We start from the raw sequence: 24872 nt of genomic DNA, 5'->3' as shown, positions 1-24872 counted from the left end.
GACTCCCCTCTCAACTCACCAAAACCACTGTGCCACATGGCAAACATAAACCAAGTGTCTAAATACATTAAGATAAAGCTTGTTTCTCTATTGACATGATTAACTTACGGTGGACTTGGATGGCAGTGTTAATCTTGTGGGACCACCTTTTCTTTGCTGTAAGACAGAAGATATTTTGGTCAAACAAGCTGCCATTCTAAATTTCAGACCATCTGAAGTCTATCAAGCTCAACACTAGGGTGAACCCTGCTCCAATTTCAAAGCTCCCTGCCAGCCCTTCCACTTTGTCCCTGCTTTTTCTGCACTGACAGATTCTTTCCTGAGCGTGCTAGATGCAGGCCTGTTGCCACCCAAGGGACGTCCACTAAATGCAGCTTCATGCTGTGGGTCAGCATTTTGTCTGATTCAGCCTTGCATTACTTGGTTACTTTCACTTTAATGAAAACAGCCTTAAAATGCTGGGCTAAGAGAGCAAAGGGGTTGAGGCTGCACAGCTGATAAAATCATTTGACTTAAAAAAAAACATATGCATTTCAGGCAGGGGTTAAAGACAACAAATACAACTGTGAAAGAGGGAAGAGGAAGGTTGTGGGTATGTCTGTACAGGTGGAAAAAGAAGGAGAGCACTCAAACTGTAGATCCCATCTTTAAAACTGGGGGGGGGTGAAAAGAGGAGGGAATCTTTATCTCATAGGCTCTTGCTCTGAGAACTAGACCTAAAGAACATCTCATGAAATGCTGTGAATGTCACAACATTAAGAAATGCTGGCCAGCACTAGAACCATTTGCTATTCATACGTCAAAAGGTGGCAGAATTTGACAAGTTGACTTGCAAGATCTTGAGACATCAGGATTTCACCTTTATTCTTTCACACAGATTCTAAGCAGGTTATTGAATATCATTCATAAACATAGTATGGGATTAGACACATCAGTAAATATCACGCAGTATATATATTCACAGCGAAATCCTCCAAATACTCTCCCATCCTGTTGTTAACTGGGAATTTCACACCCTGATTGTCTTTCTTTTGTACCTCCATTTCTGGAGAGGACAGACCACAATGTGCTCTTGCAATACTGCATGCCCGGTGACATACCAGCTCTTTTAACTCCCTCTGCCTGTCACACAGCTGTTCATACATTCTCTTTCCCACGTCTGTGCTTTCCAGGGTAGAGATGATCTGGAGCTGGGTGTCGTTATTTTCAATGATGTTGTATTCCAGCATCAGACACAAAATCTAGCACCAGAAAGAAAGAAGAGTGGTCACTGCAGTATTTATATTCAGTTGGTTCCAAATATCCTAATTACATTGGCCATGTAGTTTAAATTACTTGGGTAAGTTCTGAGAGCACGCATTACTCAGGCTAGATGAGAGGATCACAGCAACCTTTGCTGACCTTCCAACACAAGAAACAAATTTTTATTTGTAAAGAATGAACTCTACTGTCTGAAAGTCAGACTATCTATCCCGTCTTCCATTAGTGCTCATTCCTTCTGACTGAGAGGCACAATTACTTTGCATCAGTCCTGGAAGATGGATTCATGCCACAGCCTGATTCAGAACAGGTACAATCGATCCAGAATTTCCCAGGTACACTGGCGAGACTGCAGATTGGCACACTTGGGATATCAGCATCAGCACATCAGCAGCAGAGCAAAGCAGCTCCCTAAGTGCTGGACTTTCTGTCCCTAAGTGCGAGCAGAATGCAGGTGAAGTGCATCTTGTCTGTGAGGCAGGTTAAGGGAAGGTCAGGGAGGCTCCAAGGGAAGGTGATGCTGGGAGCTTGCTCCTGTGGCCAGGACACCTTACATCTCATTGGGAATATGCCTCACTCACCCCTGGGCAAGGGGCTGCCATAGGTGATGCACAGGAGCAAGTTAGACACCAGGGAATGACTCCAGTGGGCTGCATGGGCTGGAGACACAAGCTGCACCCCTCATGCTGCCTTGCCTTTTCAGCCACACATCATGCCATTGCAATTAGAATGCAAAGCTTTTATTCCCTGCATCATTCTAATTATCTTTAATGAAAAAAATCAAGCAACATTATATTCAAATTCACACAGCGCACTCTGTTATTTACTGGATTAAATTAGCACACACAGATCTAGCTCAAGGAAAAACTGTAACTCCTTCCACCTATTTAACCATGCTCTATTTCCATTTAAACTGCATGATGGCATTTATCAAGAAACATCTTCAAAGAAACCCAGAAAAATATGTTTGAACTATTAGTGCAACAAAAATAACCAATCATAGGCACAAAAACCAGTTTATTAATGCAAGTAAATAAGGTTTTGTAAATGCAGTACTCATGCACTGTTCATTTTGCACGTGGCAAGGCAAGCATCAGGAATTTAGTCACGGAAAAGCCTTGTGGTTCTGAGTTCTGACCCCTCACCACAGCCTACATCATCATGAATGGCCATTTATTTCCCAACTTAGCCTCTCCAATTGACTTAGAGCAAACAACCTCTCTCCAAATATTCCTGCACGCACTGTTCATGTAATTTGTACTGCAGAACAACAATATCCCATTGCACTTAATGAAGAGAAACATGACTGCTGGTTTTTGATATGACACAAACCTGAGCTTGGTTTCTATAGTTCCACTAGACCTAATTCTGGGAAAGGCAGTGTGAAACCTGAATACTGCTCATAAGCCATAACCACATATGTTTAAGGCTTACCTCAACCATTGTCTGGTTACCCCTTAAGGCCAGTAGCATGCAAGGTCCCAATTTATTTTCAGCCAGCGAAAGCAGAAACTTCTTTGTTTTATAGCAGGATCCCATTAAAATATGCACCTATGTGAGAAACAGAGCTACATTAGAGGCGTTAGCCTAAGAAACATATATACCTCTGGAAGCGACATTGTTAGACAGTCACACAAAACGTAGACAGATCTAAAGAAAAGGGGTCCCTCATTACCATTATGGTTGCAATCTCTCAACAGCTTTATTGCTGATTGGAAGTGATGCCTAGTGCGATCTGAGGGAGTGGGTAGTTTTCCTCCATGAAGGAGCGCAGCTGACAAGAGGCCTGATACAGGCTCCCCACGAAACATCAAAGCAGCTGTGCAATTGTCCCCATCCCTAGTAACAGGATGAACCCAGCCCCAGGGGAACCACAGGAGACTTTTCCTTCACATCTGTTTGCGGTCCAGTTTCTCTGAAGTGCCAGCTGGTGAGCAAGGGTTGTGTGGGCTGGATGCCTAGGTAAAAGGCAGTGGTGCTGGCTGAACACTAGCCTTGGTTCAATGGTGGTGACAGACAAAATCACCTGTTTGGAATGAGCAGACAGGAACTGACTGGGAAAGGAAGGAATGCCTTAAGAAAGCAGTCCTGAGCCCTAAGTCAGAGATGACTTCATGTGCTTTCACATGCTCTTGTGTCATTATCTTGCTTTCTCTCTTGCTCAGTTTTCTCTGAAAGGAAAGAAATGCTGAGAACACTGCCTGAGTAAAACTCTCTTGAGTCCACTAGTTGACAACACTGTCCCGCAGACTTCTACCTCCAGAGAGCATCGGATGGTATCTCATAGTAACACCTATGGCAGAAATGCAAAGCCACTTTTACAAATGAAACGTTAAGAGTCTCTTCTCACAAACGATATTGGCAATATTCTTTCCCATTGAAAAGCCTTAGAGATTAGCCGCAGACAATTTCAGTTTCCCAGCTAAAGTCCTATTTTATGGCCCAGACAGCTGATTCACCAGTTTGCTGGCAGAGCACTGTGTGACAATTTGTAGTTTCCAATGACCTGGGCAGTAAGAGCTCCATTAACTACAGTTAAGTCTACATTACAATAAACTTGTAAATACGTTCTGTGGTTCCCCTGGTTCATAGTATTGCCTGGACTATGTTCAACACTGCTGAAAATATCACAACCACGCCATGGTGGGGTCAGTTCTATGCAGATCATGTGCTACCATGCAATTCTTCTTCCTCGTGGCTTCATTACCAGCAAGGCCTTTAGAAAAAACACAAAATATGTTCTTAAGCATCCATGTTTTTAAAGGTATCCTTTAAAAACAGTAAGCTTAACGCCAAGAAGGATTTCATTTCATGCAGTTATCATTAAGCTTTTTAGGAGGTTTTCTTGAGTGATGGCAAATACTGATGCTACCACTTAATGCAAGGTCCATCTATGAACAGGATGTTTTCCAAACTTTATGGTTAGTCGTTAGCAGCTCTTTAAGTATTTATCAACATCCTTGCAAAGGGCACAGAGTACTGCATATTGATGTATGTTAGCACTGCGCTCTCATGCACGCCATCTCCTGATGCTCATAAATATCATGGACCACAAAAGCTCTCAGGAGAAATTATACAATTCTGAAGTTTTCTTTCTAAACATAAAAGACAGAATCAGTAAAGAGGGATGAAACCTTTCATGAACATTTTTGTCCATTACCTGTTTTAAAGGTATCTGATCCATCTGGATTAAAGTATATAAGAAGTTTTAAGTGTATACAGACGTGCATGTTCAGCATGAGGGAGATGCACAAAGTATAGATGCCCCTGAAAGTCACTCCACTGTACATCCAACTTCAACAAATGTTATTCCCCTTACCAGGGAAAGGATGTAATACCATTTCCATCTTACTTGGTATATGGAGAATTAATAAACAGTGAGACTTACGTGACTTGACTCAGGCTGCACGGGAAGCCAGTGGCAGCATCAGCGATTAAAACTTATTATTTTCTGTCTAGTCTTTCTGAGAGTTACAAAAGAAATAGCTACTAAGAAATAGAATGCTGGTTTCTAATTATACGTCCCCACAACAATGTAATTGGGCAGAGAAACTGCTAATATATTTTTATATCTATATATCCACCCTTTGATTAATTCAATGTTACTGTTGGCCTTAAATTCCAAGGTAGCCTATAATGAAAACTATAGGTGTGGATGTGCGGAACAGTCTGTCACACCTGCCTCCCAGTATTCCATATTCTGAAAGAGTTCTTTATACAGACAAACACATGTATTTATAAACACAAAAATACATATGCACACACACACATATATATATGCATGGTTCTGTGCACTACACAGTGCAAAACCAACCAAAGTTCACGGACAGAAAGCTGAACATATTAGCCAAATTGTGATTGCAAGGAATTTCAATCGCTTTGGTGATACAAAGATTTAGATATCCTGGTGCGTACTTGTAGTTTACAGAACCATGACAAAACTGCATTACTTACTGCAAAGAAGTTACTAAACTCACATTATGGCAGACACGTACCATACTGGCAAACAGCTCCCCATCATCATCACATGCCACTCCACCAGGGCTGTAGAGCTGGAACCAGCCATCCTTGCCAGCCCGCACACTCAGCAAGCAGGAGTGGACCTGCCAAAAAGTGAAGACATTGGGAAGGTTACAGTTCCTGCCAGTTAGCACGGGTGTCTCCCACACTTGGCCAAAAGAAGTCACTACAAAACCAGCGTCTGCTGGAAATTCATGGTTAATATTCCAGTCACCAGAGCTACAGGCAAGTCTCCACTCACAGAATCATTTCTGCAGTCCAAGCAAGGAGGGAAGCTGTATCATCACTCATTGCATGGCCTCTTTCATTCCCTTTACACAAATTTGCTCTGATCTAGAACAGCTCCTTTCACTTGAAAAACCAAAACAAAAATCAACCCCATCCCCAAAAGAAACAAAACAAAACCACAAACAAAAATTAAACAAAAAGACTACAATTTCTGAGCTTCTGCCACTTTTCCCCCATCTACCGCCATGTGTGTCTACACTTCTGATGTGATCTGCACACCAAATGCAGTTGGCTAATGGCTTGCTCCTTCCAATCATTAAAAAAATCTTATTACTCCTGCTATAACAAAATGTGACCGGAGTCAGGGTGAAGGAAATCCGCAAATTAACAGGAATACGTAAGAAGCTGCACTGAAGAACTGGCAGTAGCAAGCTACCATTAGTCTAAATTTGGCCCGCTGTAGAGATTACTGTATCTGTTCCCACAGCTTAATACAGGAGTCTTAATTAAGGTTTTCTCCAGCTGATGATGTTGAACAAGCTACATGTGCAGCAGTCAGCCACCATGAGGCTACAGCTATGCACTCCTTCCAGTAACACACCTCCCACCCCCTTTCTCCGGCTAATTCATGGGAATTATGGTCATTTGCACACAATGTAACTGAAAAGCAGCCAAATAAAACCTGTTATTTCGCAAGCTGTAAGGGTCCGTGGATTTTGCTTTCTTTTTTCTTTTGTATGGAAGAAAAGCTCTGAGAGATTCAGAGTGGGAAGGTCTTGCTGGTTGCAGTTTACTGCAGAGCAAGGACAGCAACTGATGCCAGACAAGGAGGTCACAACACGTTCATACATAAAGCAAGAAACCATTCATATTAACACCGTGTGCCCTGAGCGGCTCTTACTCCCTAAGCAACATAAGCACAGCAAAACCACACCATGTTTTGAAACAAACTACTTAAGGAGAGATCTTCAGAATAGTGTTCTTTCAGCTCCCCCTGTTAACACTCTCTTAACCTGTCAATAGACTCACTTCTTGCCTCAGGTCTTCTGCAAACCTCTGAATCACATATTTCAGCTCCCTGGAGGAAAAAAAGGTAAAAGGACAAGAGTAAGCAGTTGCTGGTTGCAGTATTCACGCGAGTGTCACACTTCTCTGCAATTACACTTTAAACTATATATATTCATGCACTTTACAGAGAAACAAGTTGAACTGCTTCCACAGGAAGGAAATGTGAGGGCTGAAAGTGACTACCAAGGACACTGTCTGCTCACAATAGCCTAGAATAGGTTTCAGAGACATGCAGTGACAAACACATTTATAAAAACTATCAGCACCCAGTGCCTTTAGCCCTTGGGATACTGCTATCACAGTAAATTACAAAGAAAACTACATCTTTTTATTACTTACATGCTTACAGCCCCTCACAGGTAAAAAACATTAGAGACACGATACTGAATAATGCACCATTGCTATTATTGACTAGTACAAGTATTTTAAGTAACTACCCCCCTTCAGTAAAACAAGCAAGCCCCCAAAACTTACTTTGTAAATTTCTCATGTGCAAGAGCCCTGAAATTTAAAACAGAAAAGTATGAGGATTTGGGAGAAGAAAGGAAGGAAAAAACAAAGAAAGAAATGGAAGGAAGGATGGAAGGAAGGGAAAAGAGAAAAAAGAAAAAGAAGAAAAAACAAAGCCAACCAAACCACAACTGCTACTCAGCTCTTTCCACATAATAAAGGATTTGCTAAGAATACTGCAACACACAAGACAAAATGAATAATCTTTCCAAACAGATCAGGTAAAGTCTCTTTCATTAATCTAAGGAAGAAAATGAACGAAAACCAAAATATCACTTGGAACAAATCTTGTAGCTTTTCCTGAGTCCTGTCTAAGGACTTAGACTAAAGGCAGTGAAAGCTTTGAGTTAGAAGAAAGCAAGTAGAAGACTTACAATAAGGCTTTATCATTACAGAATTTTGGCTACCTGGAAGAGTGAAGTGAATTCTTTAATTGCAGTGCAATTATAGTATGGTCACAACTAATTAACATCATGCATCAATAAAGCAATTAGTGGTCATTCTGTGAAGTGCCTTGCATTGTGGTATGGTTTACACCTCCCCCAGGACACATGTTTGACTTAGGTAAATGATGTCTCTGATATCTCCAAGCTCTCGCTGTAGCCCAGGTAACCCGGCACAGAGGATTAGACCTCTCTGATTCAAGACACCAGGTCATTAGGGGATGTGATAAGCTAGCAAATTATACAATTACAGGTTGTAATGTTTGTCCGTGGAGGTCTGCATTTGATAAACACTACTGCTCATTAATAGGTTTCCGAGGAAGCTTGGCTGATCTGCAGGGTAGCTTCTTCATTTAATGCAAAATACAACCGATACAGGTCTCTGTGACGCCAGTATAGCATCCTCCTCCACTAAATCTCTCACTTTGCTCTTCTCTGCACCAGCTTTCCTTCCTTTCCTGTCTGCCTGTCTGCAGGTAACCATTTTTCTCTTTTAGAGACATGGGAAAGGATGATGATGATGTCCCTCTGCCTCAAAGTAACTCTTGATTTTAAACCAATACTAGAGGCACAAAGCTCCTATTACCATCAGTTTTTACTTGACATTATATTTCACCATTAAACAACAGTAACAAGAATAACTCAGTAAATACTAAGAGAGTGCAAACTTACTCCTTTGGAAATGGGATAGGTTGAAGCAAGCTGGCGAGGGCTGGTCTCCAGTCATCATAGTCTGACCTGAAAAATGAACATTCTGTTAACAGGTAAGCAAGTTTTAAACATGGTGTGGCAACAGTTAGTTCAGAAAGTCTGAAGTTAAAGTTGGTGCAGGCACCATAACCCTTCTGTTTAACTGAGACACTCAAAAGATCCACAGTGACACTTCCCTTTCCATTTTCAGCACATTCTCGAGTGAGGCACAATACATCTGGCATTCACAATGACTTCCAGAGAGTCATTGTGACTTCATGTTGATTTTATGTCAACTTAAAGACTTCATGAAACCTGTTGACAATTAATCACTAAGTAATACTTTCATCTAAGTTGGTACAGCAATTACCAGGCCATTGCTATTTACAGCTCTGCTCTGCATTTAATTGGAATTTTTTATTTTGGAGTGGGTTTTTTTGCCATAAAACGTAAGCTCATTTGTAGAAACAAACATCCCCCCCAATCCATTTTGACCTTGGCACAAAGGAATGGATCAATTCAAACAGTACAAAGTCTTTAGCTTAAGAGGTGAGAGACCAGTGAAGGAAACACTGTTATCAGGAGTGTAAGAGGATAAATGAAGATAACCACAGCAGAGAGCTAAGGCCAGTGGACCCAGTATGAAGTGTTTGTTAGCACCACAGCTCCCAGCTGATGCATTTTGTTTTCATCTCTGCTGTCAGTATACAGGCAGTATACAGTATACTGCATATTGCAGACAGCATACAGTATACAGACCACTATACATATGGACAAGGTCTGTATGGCTCTGAGGAGCCATCCATAAGCGGGTGTTCATGTAAACTAGGATATAGAGCATGTTTTGCATGCATTGGTCGGTGCAAACTGATCTGGCAGCATATCATCTCAATCTGCCTGCAAAATACCAGTTGCTTGAGCACATGTGGCAGAGCAGGTATGGCTTCTTGTGCAGCAGTAGCACTTTGTACACTGCCACCCCTCTCCTTCAAATGATCTCAAACATTTAGGGGTTAGTTAGCACTTATTAACTGCCCTACCTTCTTCACTGCATGAAGAGTACAATCATTGTAGGATGGATGAAGGATACAGAAGATAAGAGAATTGGAAAAGTCAGCACCAAAACAGGGCACAGAACCCACCAGCCAAAGCCCAGATCCTGGCACTGCCTTGTGAGGCCATTCTCCCTCCCATTTATACTAATGAGTACACACGGAAGTAAGAGTAGTAAATCTCATATGGGGTGAAACACTTTGAGATGTCTGTAGAAGGCAATGTACAAAAGCCTATCATCTCCTCTTACTGCTGCTACCCTTTGGATTTCAGTTTGAAAAGTCAGATTATTGGCTGCAGCTTATGGAAAACTTGGCACAAAAGTATGGTGTTTCTTTAGGAAAGAACGAAGTGTAATGTTCTCAAATGGACAGTAACTACTGACAGCATTAAAAAACAGACAACATATGCACAGGAACCATTCCAAAATAATGCATTTTTTTTTGCAAAGGAAAGGTTCTAGCCCAGAGAAACTGAAGATGGATGCATCTCCAAAATCTCATCCATTTATAGAACCACAGAAACCAGAAGTTTCTATAAATTAATAATACACATTATGTTGGACAGTCCACAAAGGCATGTTCATAGACATAAAGAAAACTTACGTGCATGAGTAGGGTATTCTTAAGAAGCAACATCAATGCTGGCTCTTGAGTCCTCAAAGAACTGACAAGTCTAATGAGCAGTCCTTTTCCTTTCTTTTTCTTCTTTTAATAAACATACCTCTGGAAATTCCTACTAAACCTGTGGCCAATTTTACTCTAAACCCAACACATTTTTATTGATAGATGCAAGCAACTTTCAGAACAGGTTATTGTTCTTAAAGAAGAGAAAAGGCTGAGTTAGGAAATTCAAAGGTGTTAAAGGTGTTTTACATCACATGAGATACAGTACCTACAAATCTTGCCCCAAAGAAGCCTAAGAGCCACTTGGAAGCTTAGGTCCTGTGACATCTCAGATTAGTGTTACACCACTAACATTCCTCCTTAAGCAATCTGTGGAGTTCTGATCAGTAATAATGTGAACCAATCAATTTTTCATGGCTGATCTTCAAAGGAAATTGCAAGAGGAATTAAAAAGCTGCTTTGTAATAGACTAAGACCAAATAAAACTGCAGACAGAATTGGACAGTATCACAGTCGGACTCTTCTTGAAGCTGGGAATTATGTGTGGCACCTATTTCCAGAGTAGGTTTGTGAGAGGACAGTGATAATAAACTATAGCCTGTTTTCCTAGGAGGAGAAGAAAGGAAGAAAATTGTGTTCTGTGAAACACACAGAGCTTGGTCACACGAATGGAACCCGAACATAACATCTACACAGCCTGTAATCCCTTCAATCTGAGCTAGGAAACATGAAACAAACATAGCACAAGAATAAAACTAAACTACTTATTAAAAGCCTACAGTGTTTCTCCTCCTCCCACCTATTCCCTTTTCAAAAACATCTTCCTTCTGTCTATGCTCATCTCATTTGCACTCTTCTTTCACTTCAGACAGTCGCTTTTTTCTTTTCTCTTTTTTTCAGCCCATTCAAAGCTCTAGCAGAAGAAGAAGTGTTTGAAGAAGGGAAAGAAAGGGAGATAGATTAGCTCTGGGTGCTAACAACCCAGTTGTTAACCCAGTTAACAACCACTGCTATGAGCCAGACAAAGAGGCCATGTCAGGAAGAGGAGGGAGCACCTGTGACAAACTCCTTTTGGAGCTCTTCAAAGGGTGCTGGGCTGAACGCTCACACTAATATACAGCTTAAATCCCAAACTGGCCTTATAAGAGGAGGAGAATGACTCCCTGATGTACCCACCTGGTCTGACTTGCACTTTTAAGGTGAGCAGCACCATGTGATGGTAGGTCAGGGTGCTAAGTGGGTGAAGGCTGTCAGAGCAGTCACCTGCTGCTGCACACAGCTTTACTTACCCAGAAACCTATGTTGGCCAGAACACTGGCTTAACCATAATAATTAAGCCCAGATTGCAGGGACTTTGCCCCTAGGCCATCGTCGCTATTGGCCTGCCAACATAGTACATTTTCCTTCCCCGGGATCACCTTTCACCAAAATGAAAACCTGCCCATGTGTCCTGTGCGGCACAAACAATCCAAAACACACTAGCAACCCAGGGCAACCCTGATAAACATGACATAAGAGAATCCACTTGGGATATTCAGAGCATGCCACTGACCTATTGGGGAATGCAGAGAAGGCACGGGAAGCTCCAGTGGGTGCTTGCATTCGGAAAGCTGTCAGTCTTAACACCAAGAGATTGCATGCCCAGAGCCCTCTGTTTTTAGAAGGCAATAAAGACACAAGGAGCAACTATGTGGAAGCAGCTTGTTTCTCCAGCTTGGCACAATCAAAAATCTTTCAGGTAACTCCTCTGCTATCAGAAAATAGTAAGATGACCAAGCCCTCCAGACACGTACCTTATCCCTTCTTTCCCTTGTTCTGTATCAAATTCCATACCAACCCCCCTGTCATATAAGGCATAAACCTGCTATCTGCAAAACAGTGAGGCTTCACTTCATGTTCAGATTTCTCTGAGCAGGACTCTTTTGCTTTTCAAAAGAAGAAAATGTAGCACCATAGAAAGGCCCTAGAAAGGTCCTGTCCTGGCTGCTGAGAACAGAAAGGGGTCTTTCCAGATGCCCAAACACTTGTACCCCTCTCTTGGGTCTTTGGGACCAGGGTAAAGCCGGCTCCTTGGGCAAACTTGCATTGCTGTTTCCTGATGCTATTACACTGTGAGCAGTGTAGACCTGTTTCTAGTCCAAGGAAGAGGATCCACAGCCCTTTTTACTGCAAATGTCAGTACAGCTGTTCAAGCACAAGTTTGGCTGTACAAGAAATTCTCTAATGCATGGAAACATTAACATGCAAGTAGGCGCTGGACAACACTGAGCATCTCTCAGATCCTCTAATTTAATGTGATGAAACAAAAGATTTCAATTAATTTAGTGTATTTTCTACAGACACATCGAAGACTTGCAGCATTCAGGAGGCACTGACTGGCATCAATAACACTATCAGAGTCCCGAATGCATTAGAGAATATTGACACAGAAGTTTGATTCACTTTTGAGCGCAGGACAAAAATACCATGTTCCACTAGAGACTGTCTCCCCTTTAAAATCTGCCCAGACTTTGAGTCATCTGCCAACATCCTTAAAGCCATCATTTTCTGCTCTCCTTTAGTATGCAATAGCTATGTTCTGCTACTCAGCTACATTAGAAAAGGGTCAAAGACATTCTTGGTGAATTGGTAACAGCCACAAAGATGAACTTTCTAATCTGCACAATTATCCTTCTGTGCAAAAAGTGAGGTATTGCAGTGATTATTAAATAACTGCTGTTACATTTTTATCAATATTAGAAGAGCCTTTTTTTTTCCCCAAAAAAAGTAAGTATTGTGTAGGAGTTGGGTGAACAATAAGATGTCGTCTGCTGAAGGTACTCTTCAGAATCCTTATTTACTAGACTTTCAATAATTAAAATCTGCCTAAATAAATTACTCCCTGCTGTCCTAAGTTAATTATGTAAAAAAGATATCATTGTTGGCGACTCTCTTGTTTTGATGATAATATTGAGTCAGACACCTAAAAGAACAATTAAATTCAATGCTAAACAACTTATTTATGTTTGGCTTACCACTGTTATTAATAAGAACATTATTTTAGTGACTGCCTGCTGAGAGCTCAGCTACTGGATAGCAGTGGTCTTATAATTAATGTTTTCTTCCTACTGGCATGTTCTGCGACTCTCTTTATAGTCTCAGTTTTCCAAAGTACAGTAATAGTATTTAGCGCATCAGAAAGCCATTGTTCAAGAAGAATCTGAGCATGCAAGGAATAAGCATCACAACAGCATCATCTTGCATTTTTGTTAATAACTACCAGCCCTTCTACAATGCTTTTTTATCATCGGTTTAAGAGTTTAAAAATCAACATTCAAAACTTTTACTTGCATTTTAAAGATAAGGAAACTAAGGCACAAAAAAGAAGCAACTTATTTAAAGCCTCCCAGCAAACCAGCAGCAGAATCAGGAGCAGAACTAATTTCTGCATTAATGCTTTCAGGTCTGAAAAAAACCAAGGGATGAACAAGAATGGAAGAGAACCTAAATCAGTGGCTCTGCCTTAGAAACCATCCTGTATTCTCATAGGTTGTGACTTCTCAAGAAGAAGGTGGACTCTGGCAAGGCAGTTGAGGAAAGCTGCACCAATTTTGTAGTATTGCTGGTCCTTCACTATACACATGTATTCTGTATACACAACCTTTGTGTACAGAATTACCCTTGTACAAGCTGGAAAATGGCACAAGGTTGCTCCCCACCTACAACCTGTGCAGTAACAACAACACTGTGTTGTTTTCCACCGTTGGTATTGAAGAGCTTGACTTTTAAAAAGACACCAAACACAGCAAAAAAGTACCTTATTTTAAGGTACAGAGTGAAATAAAAGTTCTTACCGTAGGAAATTATATGGGAATTGACACCTGGCATATCAACTGTTTAAAATGTGGAAAGACTGTGCAGAAGAACATGCCCGTTCGTGAATTTGTTTATAAGTGTGTGTCAGCTACTTGATGAAACCAACACCGTCAATGCCTAGTGAGTCAGCATGCAAGCCAGCATCAGGACTGAGAGAGTTCATAGTGTTTATAGAAAACATCTAGAGTCAAGGGGACGGGAATAAATACACGATGTGTTTAATGTAGCACCTGGGTGTGTGAAGCCACCAGATGAAGCAAAGTCAGATGCTGTGCTATTTTGATGCAAACTTCTCTAAAGACAGAGGAGACTAGGCCAGGGAAAAAAAATTAACAAAAACAATTAGCCTTCAGCAACTTCCTGCTCAAGAATCTAATGGGAACAGTATCTTGGATTCACCTGTTCTACCTCCAGTTCTGTATGTGTGCTTACGGATGCATTTGCAGTGATTTAAAGAATTGTGTTGCAGATTCGTAGTATATCTCTTGAAAGAAATTGAAGCATGGGACAAAACTTTCACAAAATCCTCCATTGCTTAAAAATAATTAACATAGACATATAACAGTTTTGCCCAAAGGCATACTGCAACTCAGCAGCAGAGCTGGCTGTCAAAGCAAAGAGAGTTGTTTCGGGGTTGTTTTAGTGCAACTCTATTACAGGCTTCCATTCTGTAGTCCACTTTTTGTTTTTCTCCTCTGAATTTATTCATCCAGGAGAAAAACAAGCTTTTCCTGAAGAACCTTTTATTTTATGTTCCTTTTGAAGATACTGAGAGGATATGCTTCCCAGGAAACCACAGAGCCATCAGTTTGTAAAGGCTATTTGAGCATTTGTTCACTAATAGAGGTCTGCCGCACCAAAGCAACTGGTTGACAAACACAGGCTCCACTCTAATACAAGTAAATCTAAACAAGTCATAAAACCTCTACCAAAAAGTGAAGGGAAAACACCTAAGTGGAAGACAAGATGCTGACCTCAACCAACTCCTGCTGAAGGCAGGGGAGCAGTGCTGCCTATCATTGCACAAGCACTGAGCCTAGCACAGACCTGCCTTTTTCTAGCTCTGTCTTGGGCAATCCCAAGAGCCCTGGAGGAGGCCAATGGATGATTCTTTTTGGTGGGCAAGAACAAAACAGAAACCACTGACAACAACATCCTATCGTCTGTAACATGCCTGAGGCTCACTGTACAAATAAGCTTTCCGTTTTCATCTTCCCAATGCTATTTTTAGAGCATATTGGCAGAGCCAGATGTCTCTTTCAAAGGCTGGACTCTTCAGAGCTGGAGTTGAGATTTATAACCATGTGCATGCTGGCCAAAGATGTTGAAGATGACAGGCCTGTGGGAAAAGCCCCCCATTGTTAAGATGACATTGTTCGAAAAGCTGTTTAGAATAGTTACTCACAGCATCTTGAGTATTTCAACATAACAGCCAAGGATCCTGTCTGCCTGGGCACTCAGCTCAATGCTCATGGTGCTGCAGGTAGGACTGACCATCAAGCAGTCAATCAGGTTGGGCTCGCTGTCATTGCCAGCGTTGGCTGTCATCTTCTGATTAGCTGTGTTGGTGCGCTCCATTTCCACGTGGATCTCATTTGAAGTGACAATAGGTGGTTTGGTGCGGGATTCAGTCACGGTGGCCTCTTGAGAGACCAGGTCAGGACTTGTATGAAGAAGGCGGAGAGGCAGATTAGGCTTTCGGTCACACTGCTGCTGGCATCCATTCCTGATTTCCTTCAGGCTCGGTGAATTGTCTCGGCTGAATTTTAAGAACAAACACATAAATTCAACATACAAACACAGCAGCAGAGCAGGAGAGAGCATTCAACACTGAGAAGCCAAGATCTTTGGCAATTTCCCACTGCATTTCACCCCAGCCCACTGGATTGCTTTCTTCCATGTAATTGGATTACTGCAATCAATTCAAAATATTAAAAAGCTCCAACAGGACTGTTCAGCAGTCCCTATTCTATAAAGATTGAAGCTTTTCATTACTCTAATTGGCATGTCAGTTTAGTATAAAGGTGAACTTTCCCATCCAAGTTGTGCAAAGCTGTAACAGAATCCATGCCCAAGTATGTATCTGGCTACAGCACATGCCCAGACATTTGTCTGCAGCCCTCGTGTCTGGAATTCCTGTTGGACACTAAGCAGCTCCTGTCCGTGCTCTACCATGAAGGAAGTCAGATAGGCATAAACAAACAGGAAACATAGCAGAGGGGAACCCTCAGTGTATACTGGAAACTGGCTCGTGTGCCAAGAGCTGTGGCATCTATTTCGTGGTTAGTCAGGAATCAAGTTTTCCAGAATAATGGACACAGCATTGTGAAACCAGCTCATGTTCAGAGCTGTATATACACAGGGGTTTACACACCACCCCTCCTTCAAGACCTCACCCTTCCCTTTGCTTTAGGTGTAACACACACTTCATGGGCCAGAAAGGGAGCAAAAAAGCCACTGCTCTGGGTAGTGCATACTTCCCAGAGACTGTTGTTGAGCACTTTCATCTGCTGCAGGCCTGAAAAGGCTGGTTATGGCTGCAGCCTGCCTTAGAGGAATATCTCAAGAGTGGCCAAACTCAGCAGGCACCTGGCTGTTGAACTTCACCCTGAGAGTTACTGCAGTACTTCTGTACTGGGAAGTGACGAGCTCCTTGCAGCAACAGCACTGTCCGTGCTTTCAAGCATGGGAGCTAAAGACGTGCAATAACAGATTGCTGTGTTCGCTGCCCCAAAACATGCCACAGTGAGTACAAGTGAATAAAGGTTCACCACCTTTCAGGTTTTCAAGCAATGAGCTTGAAATACAATCACATATCTCCAAAACCATGCATGTGATTGACCAGAACCCCCACATGTAACGCTTAGCAACAAGGAGACACACTCTCACATACCCACACCCATGCTCACACCGATCTTGTTTACAGATGCCATGCGCTTGGAAGTAACGTGTAGTCAGCTGGGAATTCATACTGACCTGTTGATAAATTCCTCGTAACACGAATAAATGGCTGCTAAGCAGACAGCTACAAGATTTGGCAGGACCCTGGGGTGCGGGCATTGTCCAGTTGGACCATGCATGCTGAAAAACAAACACCAAGGTGACATCATTGTGAAGACTTCTGTGGGCAAAAACAGTCAGACAGAATGGGGTCCCAGAACTGGATGCACTGCCTTGGGGAAACTTCATAAGGGCAATAGGAGAGGGTAATTTTAACCCTCTAAATCCCCTGTTTATGAAATGTATCTCTACAGTCCCCCCCCCCGAAATTTCACCATGACTGAGCATTATGTGGTCTCAAGTTAATGGGAATCTCTCTGGAGAGGCTCTGAGTCTAAATGCATAAGAAGAATGCACACACAGCCAAGTCCACGTGCTTCCAGTGTGTAACTAAGCAGAAAACTCCAGCCTTATTTGAAAATTAGTTTTAAAATAAAAAATAAAACAACGAAAAAGATACTTCAGCAACATTGCCTCAAGGACTCTTCTGATTTATTTGCTGTTTGCCAGTACCAAAAAGCACCAGCTACTCTTAACAGCCAGAAAAGAGATGAGCAGGGCTGTGAGAATTACACAGGTAACCACATACACAGAACTTGAAATACACCATACATTAAATGTAACTAACCTATGAATAAACTTCTTCACCACCTCCATTCCAGCATTCAGCTCATTCAAAGCCAGAATATACTCCTGAGTAAAGAGCCGCAAACGAGGGCACTTCCCAAAATCCTGTCCGAAAAGGAGAGACTCAGTGAAGATGGTGAAACATGCCTGCAACGGACGTCAAAACTGGGCTTTCAAAAGAAATCATCTCAAAACACAACCAAATTCACTTTGTACTGTTGTCATGGGTTAAGCCCAGCCGGTAACTCAGAACCACGACAATTATGCTGACAGCTTCAAGAGCACTGTGTCACTCCATGCTGAAGGAGTGTTCTTCCTGCTAATAACAGCATGCTTACCAATCCTCCTGTTTCCCCCATACCTACCTTGAAATAAAAAGGCATGTTGTGGAACAAAGCCCTACCTACACTTACATTTCTTTCGTACACTGCACTTTACACCTTCATTTTGAAATGTATTTTTTTGTTGTTCTGCATTTTTGCTTACATAACTCATAACTCCAGATTTTTTTGAAATGCAACTCAAACGTATTCTACTTCCGTTTTTCACGTTCTATCTATTCGGGACTTTGAGAAAATGTTTCTGACATGCAATCAGTAAGTGATCAAGTATAAAACCAGAGACCAGTTCTTCCTCCAGTGGTCTTACTCCAGGTACAATGTGATTTTGACAGATGAGCTGACTTTCTCCTAATCCTGCAGTCAGAAAAGCACCTGCTATCCAAAATCCAGCATCTCCACATATCACTTGCGATTTTTAGATGTGAAAGGAGTAGAATCTGCTGTCTGGTGAGTGTTCCAGCACATTTCTTCACATTTACACAGGTGTAACCTTATTATACAGCTGTTACTGAACTCCAAAGAAGTATTTAAAGCGGTCAACAAGGCCCACTGAGGACAAACGAGCCCTCCCAGTTATCCCTCAAGCAGCTGACTGTCAAAGAACAGTCATCCTGGCAACTTAAATGGCAGGTCCCTTCCAACCATAACCATTCTATGATTCTAACTGAAACTTAAAGAAATGCCACAAGTGGTAACACTGGAGGTCTGTAAAAGGGAGGACACACTCCCAAAGCACCGAAACCTTCTGTTCCTTATTTTATTGTCAGGCATTTCTGTAGCACAACCTATATTAACATTTCAAAGGTTTTGCAGCTACAGAAAATTACCAAAAATGTGAATACAAGCCTAGATGTGAATACAAGCCTTAGCAGAACAATGTCTTCAAGTCTAAGTCTCACTCTTTGCTAGCACGGAATGGCTATCTGGTAACTTCACCCAGCAAAGGGACATTCCATGGTTGGTATTACAATTGAAAGTCATCAGACTTCTAACAACTTGTGGCAGCTACAAATATGCTTGGTACAAGGGTGCGAGACGGTGTCTGCTTCGTATATATTTGGTGCCATTTAATTTCATGAACATTCCTTGCAAGACAGTTTTTGCAGCTGCAGTTTGTTTATGAACTTCCTCAACCCATGTAGGTGTCCTAACTGAAGTTAGAATGGAAGTCCAAGAGATCATAAAGAGGATGTCACTGCGGACTGCTCTAAAATAAAACATCTCTCAAAATAAGCATGATGCCCTGTCACCATACCAGGCACAGAGCAATACAAAGTCAATACTGTTTGCCCCCTGAAAAGGTTAATAATAGTGCTTTTATTTTATTGAAACATCTGGATTGAGCCTACAAACAGCTGAAACCCAAAGGTAAGGACATGTTGCTGAGCACTCCCCAAGCAGCTCAGCATACAATAGTCTCCTCCTGTATGTAACAGATTCAAAGCAAGTATCAGCAAGACAAAAAGCTATTCTTGTTCTCTTGAGAGTTCGAAATGGTAGACCAATGGAGCACTTTCTCCCTATTATATATGTGGGCAACTGTGGAACAAAACTTGCTGTAAACTTATCAAAGACCCCAGAGGAAATCAGCACCAAAGGTAGGAACAGACAGCTGGGTCTCCTGCTCTAAGTACGCTGAATTGCATGAGGCCTCCTAAGGTTATGAAATTTAGTGCCAACAATACTGTCCCCCTAAAGGATAACTTTATTTACATGCACACACATTCTCTAAAGGGCTATTCAGTACAGAAGTCCCTGAAGAGCAGTAAAGTGCCCAAATCCACTCCAATTAGTACATGACACAGTAAATTCTCTGACTGCACACTGCGGTATAGACATGTTGATTTTCAATCTGCAAATGTTAAGTATGGTAAATATACCCAATTCTCTGAAGCTAACCAAATACAAGCATTACGCTATGCATTTGCTTTTTATTTGAGATCCCTCAAGATCTCTGGATGCTTTAAAAAAAAGTCAGTCTGGAATCCAAGAATAACATTTACAGAGTATTTCACTGAACACTACAGAATATTCAAAAATGTTTACATGTCTGCAGAGCGCGGGCACAGAGCCAGGACTGTGACCTATTTGCCATCTTGGGCTTTCTACCTAGTTGCGTAAACACAAGGAGTTAATAATACTGTTACAAAAGTAAGAAATATGAACTGTTTTCTGCTGGGGTCATACTATACACAGCAGGACAGCAGATGGCCTCTAAAATTACCTATCAGCGAAAAGAAGTTGATTGTGTAGTTACAGAGGTTTAAGATCCATCCTTCAGATCACAGCCAAGTTAACTGCCTTAAATATTTTATTTGTTATTCTTTGCTACAGCATTGTGAAGTGAAATTTTTGTAACTTAAAAGCTATGCCAGGAAATGTATCCTCATCCACAAAGGATGGAGGGCTGGTAAACACTCAGACCTTCTTAGGAAAGGAATATGGATCATGTAAGAATATCTTCAGAGTTAGGTGGAGAACACAATGTTGCCAGGGCAGTCTCCTGCATTTATTTCAATCACTAGCAAGAAATTGGCAATGAGAAGAGAGAAAGCCTGGGACAGAGTAATCATAAAACAACAGAGTACACAATTCCTGGACTGAGAAAGAAGAATAGCAGAAATGCATGAGGAAATTCAGGAAACCTAGGTAAGAACTCACTGGACATGAGTCTAAAGGAAAAATGGAAATGCACAGAGCTGGGAGTGTCTTAAAGAAAAAACGTTGAGGGCCTCAGGTCAAATTCAACAAAGTTCCTATTCCGGTTTTATTATTTAATGGATTTTAAACCACTGTAACTACAAGGATGCCACGCAGGGAGTAAATAAGGAGCAAAGAGCCAGGTGGGAGAGAGCTGGAGCTGCATATACTGGCAGTGCTGCCAAAGGAAACATTCCTCAAATCATGGCTTTGCTTAGATGCTTTTAAAAGTCCCACTGATTGCTTATTAGTTCTGCATTTACAAAGCAACACGATTGCATGCAGCAGTCACACCTTACATTTTGATATCACAGTGCTTTACTCATTACAGGCAATACAACTTCTAATTACAAAAGGTATCACGCTAAAACTTCTCCGAACTGTAGAACTCCTGTAACGTGCACTCACCATGTTGTGTTTGAGAATCCTCTGTACCACTGGTGTGAATACTTCAATCACAACCATGGACCGCGGGCGCTCCCGGCAGTGCTGTAATGAGCAACCATCATTATGTGAGCTGTGGAAATCATGGAAAGGCATCTTCTCTTCACACTCTTTGCATGGATTACCCCAAGATTAACAAAATCCAAGGCCTAAATTAATCTTTCCTGGGATTAGGGTACTTGTAATGCTGCTCCTTCCTATATATTTGCTGGCATCTAATGGAAGATTACCATGGGAGCTCATGAACTACATGAGTCCCTTTTCCTGCTGCCCATTCTCCACAAAACTCATTGGATGTAGTATTCTGGGGACTTCTAACCATTTTAAAACTTGCCAGCAGTTTTAAAAGTAAACAGGTTGGGGAGAAAAAGATGTAGACACAGGCAGCGTAATGGCACAGACCTCCTTTCCTTGGGATCCAGGCTGTGGTGGACCTTGGAGGGTACCAACAAGCCAGTCTCCCATCACAGGCTAAAACATACAATCTTAATATATCAATCAGAGTAATTCAGGTTAGGATGGACCTTTTGAGGTCATCTGGTCCAACCCTCTGCAATCCCTTGCCTTGAATCTGAGGCTAGATATGACCCTGATACTGGCTTAATAAAATGCAACAGTCAGAGGAGTTTCTGAAACTTGACTTAGATTCTGTAGGAAGAAGCTGCTGATTAGTAACTCTGGATGGGAATTATAAATAGCATCCAGAATGTACCCAGTCATCAGTAAGCAAATTTAAGCTGACACACTAACAGGCCTAGAAGAAAAGTAGTGTTTCCAAATCCAAAAGCTCTGCAATCCAAAGTACTCAGAAGTTTATGGAAACGAATGCAAAATACAACACAAGCATGGATTTACCAGAAAAGAGGATGGGTCCTATCATTTTCCCACTGACATTAACCAATGACATAATATCATTAGGGCTGAGTTATGCATCATATTACCAACTCATCTGAACACAATGACTCCAATGATTTTTGCATTAGCTACATAGAACATGCAGTAGGACATCTGTGGTACCCAGACTGAGGTGTGGGAGTCTGAAGATTTTAACTCTCACAGAGCATCACAACGATGCAGTCTGATGTACAAAGAGTATGGATATATTTATCATAATGGTGCTGTTAAATGTATGGTTGTTGACCAAAAACTAAAATCAATTTGGGCATGAAGTAAGGCACTACAGGAAAGAAACAAGCAGCCCCTCAAAGAGCTACACTCATAGACAACTATGAGATTTCAGAAAGGAGAGCTGTTCTGATACCTTGCAGAAGAATTCACAGAGGTCAGGAGGAGGATGGTTGTTTTCCAGCAAAGGTGCAATTGCCTTTAGAAAGAAAGACAGAAACAGAGAAAACAATTTCATTAGAGGATTGCAACTGGAGTTAGCATTCTGCAGAGAAATGCTTTTCTTGGGGGGAAAAGATCACTTTTTAAAAGGAAGGACAAAAGTATCAATAGAGAAATTAAAGATGGGTGGGTTTGTTTTACATGTGTGTTTATTTTACATGTAAGCTCAAGCACACCTTTGCTATGCATCCCCTGTAAAATCTTGCCTTTAACTGTGTCAGTGCAAATATATAACACACCACAAAAGGAGCACAGTTTTTACAATGGTTTAAATGAAAACAGCAGCAGGCCAATTGCTTCAGGATGTAATACAACAAGGATGAATCAGGCTCCCTGTTTCAGTTACAACATCTCTCCAAAAGACAAACCCCCTCCCCCCCACACACACACATCCTTACATCCTTTATGAAAGAGTTCAAGCTCTTTTTGTGAGAAATAAGTCACTACAAGGACCATAGCACTGTTCTTACCACGGTGGACCCTATTCATCAAAATCAAGCTTCTAACTTTGTGCAAGTTGAGATTAACCATTCCTTCTCTGTTGCCATGCAAACCAATGTGCTTATGCTCAGTAAATACATTAGAGGTCATACCTGCCACTGAGGTTGTAATGAACTTATGCTGTTGTTACTTCCTTGGTAAATTAGAAGATGGCACTAGAATAATGTATTCTATGTGCTAGTGCCTTTGGGCTCTTCCAGTCTTGAGCTAAAGGGATTCCCAGGACCCATTTAAAAATAAGACTCTAAACACAGCAGCTAGGACATTTTGTATTAAGCAAGTGAACATCAGATATTTTATCTGGATGGTTATCTAGAGTTTTACTAAGGCAGCCTGCTTTGTTTTTCTGTGATCCCTCCTGTCTCCTTAAGGGTTTCAGCCCCAGCGACTCTGCTTACAATAACCCTGTTTCACAATAGCCACTTTCATGCACAAATAGGTCAGGATTAATACGAAACCCAAGCACATCTGCAAAGATCTGTTTTGGTTACACACAACATTTGTGAAGTTTCTGCTCATTATCATGTGCCATACTTCTGCAACTCTTCACTCTTCCTCTGGTGGTGGTCCAGCAACAGTGTTCTGATGGGAGACTGGGACACTATTCAGTGACACTAGAATATCCTTGCTCCCCATCCAACAACACCTGAGCTAAAGATCTCCCTTCAATCCATCTTTTGGAGTGTTTGCTGTAGGGCCTGCCAAATCACAGGAGTCATGTGCTGCAAAACCACCCAAGTGCTCACACAAGTCTGGTATGTGCCAGAGGACCACTGCATCAGGGATGCAACTGGCTGGTTGTCAGCCTAAGGAAATGAGCTTCATTGTTTCAGGCCAGTCCTTTCTGAATGTAGGGAATAACCACAATAGATACAGTCAAGTGGGTCACGACTCTGCCTGTAAGGTCAGTGTGGCACAGTGACAGCATGAAAGCACACTGTATTTTCTCATATGTGCTCTGGGTAAAATCAGAAACTTGCTGTTCTGCATTGCACAGTTGTGGCAACATGTGCTTCCCCTCCCTTACCAGGAAAGGATCAGTTGTAATATTGATCTATTCCAGCGCCATCTAGAGAAGTAAATCTGGTTCCATCTGCATGGCAAATCACTGTGTACTTTCAAGACACTACATAAATACATAGTATTAACAATACTTCTTAAGAATAACACAGATTAGCTGTGTAACAGCAGTGAACTCTGAATGCCCATAAACTGCCATGTCCTTAATGGTTCAGGCACAACCTACAGAAGGGCAGGACTTGAAGCCATCACTCAGAACTGATAAATAATGTAGGCAGAAAGGGCCTTTGGAGGCCCCCTGGTCCAACCTCCCTGCTCACAATAGGGCCACCTTGCATATTTCATGAAGAAATCCTTCTCCTAAAACAACCAGTTGTAACTGGGGCCTGAATTTGCCTTGGCACTAGAGTGAAACGAAAGCTGCAGCAGATCTTGAACAAAAGTAAATGCCACTTCAGAAACTCATCTCAGTGGCCGTTTCAGCTAAAATGGTACCTTATGCTTATTAATGCTTAATGGTACCTTATGCAGTCACATCTACTGGCAGCTACATGCCACCTTGTCATTCTGCAGAAAGAGTCATGGGGATGTGATAAGATCAGGTCCTGGTGAGGTTTTAGATTAGATTACCAGGAAAATCTCCTGGAAGTTGCCAGTGGCTGAAACTAATACAGTGATGGGGAACCAAGTTCCGACTTTCTGATCAATCGCTGAGATTCTGTATTTTGATGCACAAAAAGATGCCATTCGATTCACTTATTTCTATGTCTAAATAAATGCAAACTACAGAAAAGGAAAAAGTTGAGGAAGATATTTTTATAAATCAAGTAAGCAGGGGGTTAAACTGCAGTGCCACATACACATATCCACACTACATAAACAATCACTTGCTCACACACCATCAGCAATGAAGACATTCTGTATATGGTAGCATTAACCCCTCAGGAAACTCCTAAGCCTGAAGGTTTTATAGGGCACATCTGGAAATCATATTTTTTGACTATGTGAAGTACATATATAGAAGTGAACATTGCACAGTGTAGCCTAGTAAGGACATCATTTTGGGAGATAATTAACCCTGAAGGCGCTGTGCTTGACAAGGATACATTGTTGTTAGCCAGTTATGAAACAACAGAAAT

General features: G+C 41.6%; 1 protein-coding gene across 1 annotated transcript in view; it reads right to left on the bottom strand.

The window, feature by feature from the left end:
• Window positions 1-24872, bottom strand: part of CMIP (c-Maf inducing protein) — a 58164-nt gene that overhangs the window by 8439 nt on the left and 24853 nt on the right. The window contains exons 5-16 of the mRNA XM_080638444.1: window positions 22127-22189; window positions 20830-20910; window positions 17382-17485; window positions 16730-16834; window positions 15159-15512; window positions 8202-8267; window positions 7051-7077; window positions 6538-6586; window positions 5256-5363; window positions 2695-2811; window positions 1101-1241; window positions 109-156 (exon numbers count right to left, since the gene is read on the bottom strand). Of these exons, the coding sequence (XP_080494570.1) occupies window positions 109-156; window positions 1101-1241; window positions 2695-2811; window positions 5256-5363; window positions 6538-6586; window positions 7051-7077; window positions 8202-8267; window positions 15159-15512; window positions 16730-16834; window positions 17382-17485; window positions 20830-20910; window positions 22127-22189 (1263 nt within the window). The remainder of the gene's footprint in view (window positions 1-108; window positions 157-1100; window positions 1242-2694; window positions 2812-5255; window positions 5364-6537; window positions 6587-7050; window positions 7078-8201; window positions 8268-15158; window positions 15513-16729; window positions 16835-17381; window positions 17486-20829; window positions 20911-22126; window positions 22190-24872) is intronic.

The sequence above is a fragment of the Psittacula echo genome, assembly GCF_963264785.1.
Source record: "Psittacula echo genome assembly, chromosome: Z".
NCBI classification, from domain to species: Eukaryota; Metazoa; Chordata; class Aves; order Psittaciformes; family Psittacidae; genus Psittacula; species Psittacula echo.
Note: the sequence above shows the minus strand (reverse complement) of the source record. Positions and strands in the feature narration are given on the sequence as shown.